This window comes from Meleagris gallopavo, unplaced genomic scaffold, assembly GCF_000146605.3.
Source record: "Meleagris gallopavo isolate NT-WF06-2002-E0010 breed Aviagen turkey brand Nicholas breeding stock unplaced genomic scaffold, Turkey_5.1 ChrUn_random_7180001880705, whole genome shotgun sequence".
In the NCBI taxonomy this organism is placed as follows: Eukaryota; Metazoa; Chordata; class Aves; order Galliformes; family Phasianidae; genus Meleagris; species Meleagris gallopavo.
In genome coordinates this window covers 989-3,643 of record NW_011144915.1, presented here as the reverse complement: position 1 = coordinate 3,643, position 2,655 = coordinate 989, and the positions used below count along the sequence as shown (strand labels likewise).

Sequence of the window (2,655 nt, the reverse complement as noted above, 5' to 3'; positions counted from 1 at the left end):
GCTCTGTGGGGGGGGAGACGGTGGTGATGTGGGGGTCCCAGTGGTGGTGCTTAGGGAAGGAGGGGTGTGGAGGGGTCCCTGGCTGTGGTGCCCCTGGGGTGTTCACCCTTCCTGTGCTTCTTTCCCCTCCCCAGGACTCTGTTGCCCCACCATGGCTCTGTGCTGCCCGGCCTGCACCCGATGGAGCCCCAGCACCAGGACCCGGCCCACCCTGAGCCCCCCCAGCACCACGACCCCAATAAACCTGAGCAGTGTGTGAGCAGCTGCGTGTGTCGAGGACTAAGAATGTGCCCCCACCCTGGCCACGTGTACCCCCAGAACCTCGACCTGCTGCGTCTCTGCTCTGCGGTGCCCAGACCCACCCCCCCATCCCCACCCGGGGGTCCCCAGCCCCACTGTTGACCATGGAGCGGTGCTGGGAGCCGTGGCCCTGCTTCCCCCTCCCCTGGGTTATCTCTGCTGTGACTCAGTCCCTTGTTTAGAGACTTCCAAGCCGTTTCCTGCCCCAACCCCACGCGCCCGCCCGGCACCACCGCCGCCGGGAAGCAGCCAGAGCAAAACGTACCCCAGAACCGGGCTTGCAGCCCAACTCATGGGACAAGGGGGCACCGCGACCCTCGGGGTCGATGGCGGGGGGTCTCTGTGTGCCCAAAGTGCTCCGTGCCGGCCCCGCTGTGGGGCTGCAGGCTCCATCCCCGCAGGGAAGCCCCGTCCATGGCGCACGCCTGGCGCCGGCGCGGCCGCCCTTATCTCGCCGGGAAGTCGGGAGCAGGAAGCGCGGCCCCGCGCGGGATAAGGGTCCCGTTTACATTATGGCTTTGTTATGGCACGAGTTCCCACCCTCACGTTGTGCCCACGGGGGGGGGGGAGGGGGGAGATGGCTGCTGAAATGCCTTGGGAGGGGCAGGGGGCAGCTGGGACCCCTGATTTGGAGGGCTTGGGTCACCCCTGCAACCCGCGCAGCGTTGGGGCTGGGGGCTTTGTGGGACACCCCGCTGCTCCCCTTTCTCGTGGGGTTGGGTTACGTGTCGTTATTACGCCGTGCTGCTCGCTGCCCCCTCACTGCCCCCCAGCATGGGGTCACCGGGCCAAATCTGCAACGCTGTGGGCACCCCCTGCCCCACAGCCCACGCACCCGCCCCACTGTCGCCGCGTCCTGACCCCATCCGCAGTTCAACCCGAGGCCCGGACACACGAATCAATGAATTCCCCAAACGGGGAGGTCCGGGGGAGGGGAGAATCCCGGCACAGGAAAAAGCTCTGAACTGGGCGAGCCGTGGGCAGAGCGGTCCGGGCCGCCCCACAGCGCGGCCCTACGCGCAACCCCGTCTCCTGGCACACAGCTCCGCCGCCCACCGTGAGTCTGAGCCCATCCCCGGGACCCCTCGCAGGGGTCGTGGCACGGGGATATGTGGCACGGGGACGGGGACGCTGCTCTCTGCACAGGGCTTCTATTGGGGGTCAGAATGTGACTTAGGGGGATGGCGGCGGTGGGCGCGCAGCGTGCGACGGATGGGGCAGCTCCATGGGGATGCGGCATCCACCCCGGTGCCGGCAGGGGGGACTCGGTGCGATGTGTCTCAGCGCACACCGTGACACCCGTGTCCCCGTCCGCAGCTCGGCCCCTCTGCCCCATGTTCCGTTCTCGCCGTGCCGCGCTGCTGAGGCGGCTGTGGCGGCAGCGCTGCCCGACCCCCGGCCCCGAGGAGGGTCCCGGTGCCCTGAAACCCGCGGCGCACGCCCTGTTCAAGAAGCTGAAGGACGAGGAGCTGGAGCTGCTGCTGCAGGCGGTGGAGAGCCGTGGTGCCTGGGAGTCCGGCTGCGTCTGGGTGCCTCGGGGGCCAAGTCAGGCGCTGCCCCCCAGGTGCTGCTGTGCCGCCTGTTCCGCTGCCGACCTGCGGCAGCCCCATGAGCTCAAGCATCTCTGCACTGCCAGAGCTCGGGGCCGGGGGGCTGACGGGGATGCGGCCGTGCTCTGCTGCAACCCCCATCACTTCAGCCGTCTGGCTGCGCCCGGTGAGTGCCCCTCCCCCCGGCCCTCCTTGCCATCTGGGGGGTCCCCAGTGGCCGATCCCCAGGGTCCCTGCAGCTCCTGGGGTCCCTCCAGCCCCTGGTCCTCGTGGTCCCTCCAACTCCTTGTCCCTGGGGTCCCCGTAACCCCTTGGGGTCCCCATAGCCCTTCGTCCTTGTGGTCCCTTCAATCCTTGGTCCCTGTGGTCCCTCCAGCCCCCGATTTCTGGGGTCTCTGTAACACCTGGGGTCCCTCCAGCCCCTGATCCTTGTGGTCCCTCCAGCCCCTGGTCCTTGTGATCCTTCCAGCCCCTGGTCCCTGGGCTCCCTCCAGCGCTTGGTCCCCAGTGGGAGTGGGATCGGGGTATGGGGTGGCTTTTAGGAAACTGGGACATGTGCTCAACTCCTCACTGCTTCCTATCCCCACCCCAGAGACCCCTCCACCCCCTTACTCGAAGTCCATCAGCCCCTCCTGGCCAGCTGAGCCCAAGTCCCCCCAGCTCCTGGAGTTCAGCTGCAACCACGCAGAATGGCGCGGTAAGGGGCGAAAACGCGGTACCCAAAAAAACCAGTGCAGGACTGGGAGCTGATGTGGGACGCGGGCTTCTACTGGGAGGATCCACCCCCCTCCCCCTCTCACTCCCC

General features: G+C 68.0%; 2 protein-coding genes across 3 annotated transcripts in view; both read left to right on the top strand.

The window, feature by feature from the left end:
* The window catches only part of FLAD1 (flavin adenine dinucleotide synthetase 1), a 3,506-nt gene extending 3,089 nt beyond the window's left edge, over positions 1–417 (top strand). Inside the window, exon 8 of one of the 2 annotated variants that reach the window (XM_010727325.3) lies at positions 135–417. In XM_010727325.3, the coding sequence (XP_010725627.1) occupies positions 135–402 (268 nt within the window). In that variant the 3' untranslated portion in view covers positions 403–417. The remainder of the gene's footprint in view (positions 1–134) is intronic. The other variant, XM_031557620.1, reaches the window with a different exon arrangement.
* A 470-nt stretch (positions 418–887) lies between these two features.
* On the top strand, positions 888–2,649 carry LOC104916278 (mothers against decapentaplegic homolog 6-like). Its single transcript, XM_010727324.2, has 3 exons — positions 888–1,357; positions 1,618–2,016; positions 2,443–2,649. The coding sequence occupies exons 1-3, from the start codon at positions 1,075–1,077 to the stop codon at positions 2,598–2,600; spliced, it is 840 nt and encodes a 279-aa protein (XP_010725626.1). The 5' UTR covers positions 888–1,074; the 3' UTR covers positions 2,601–2,649.
* Positions 2,650–2,655: the final 6 nt, after the last annotated feature.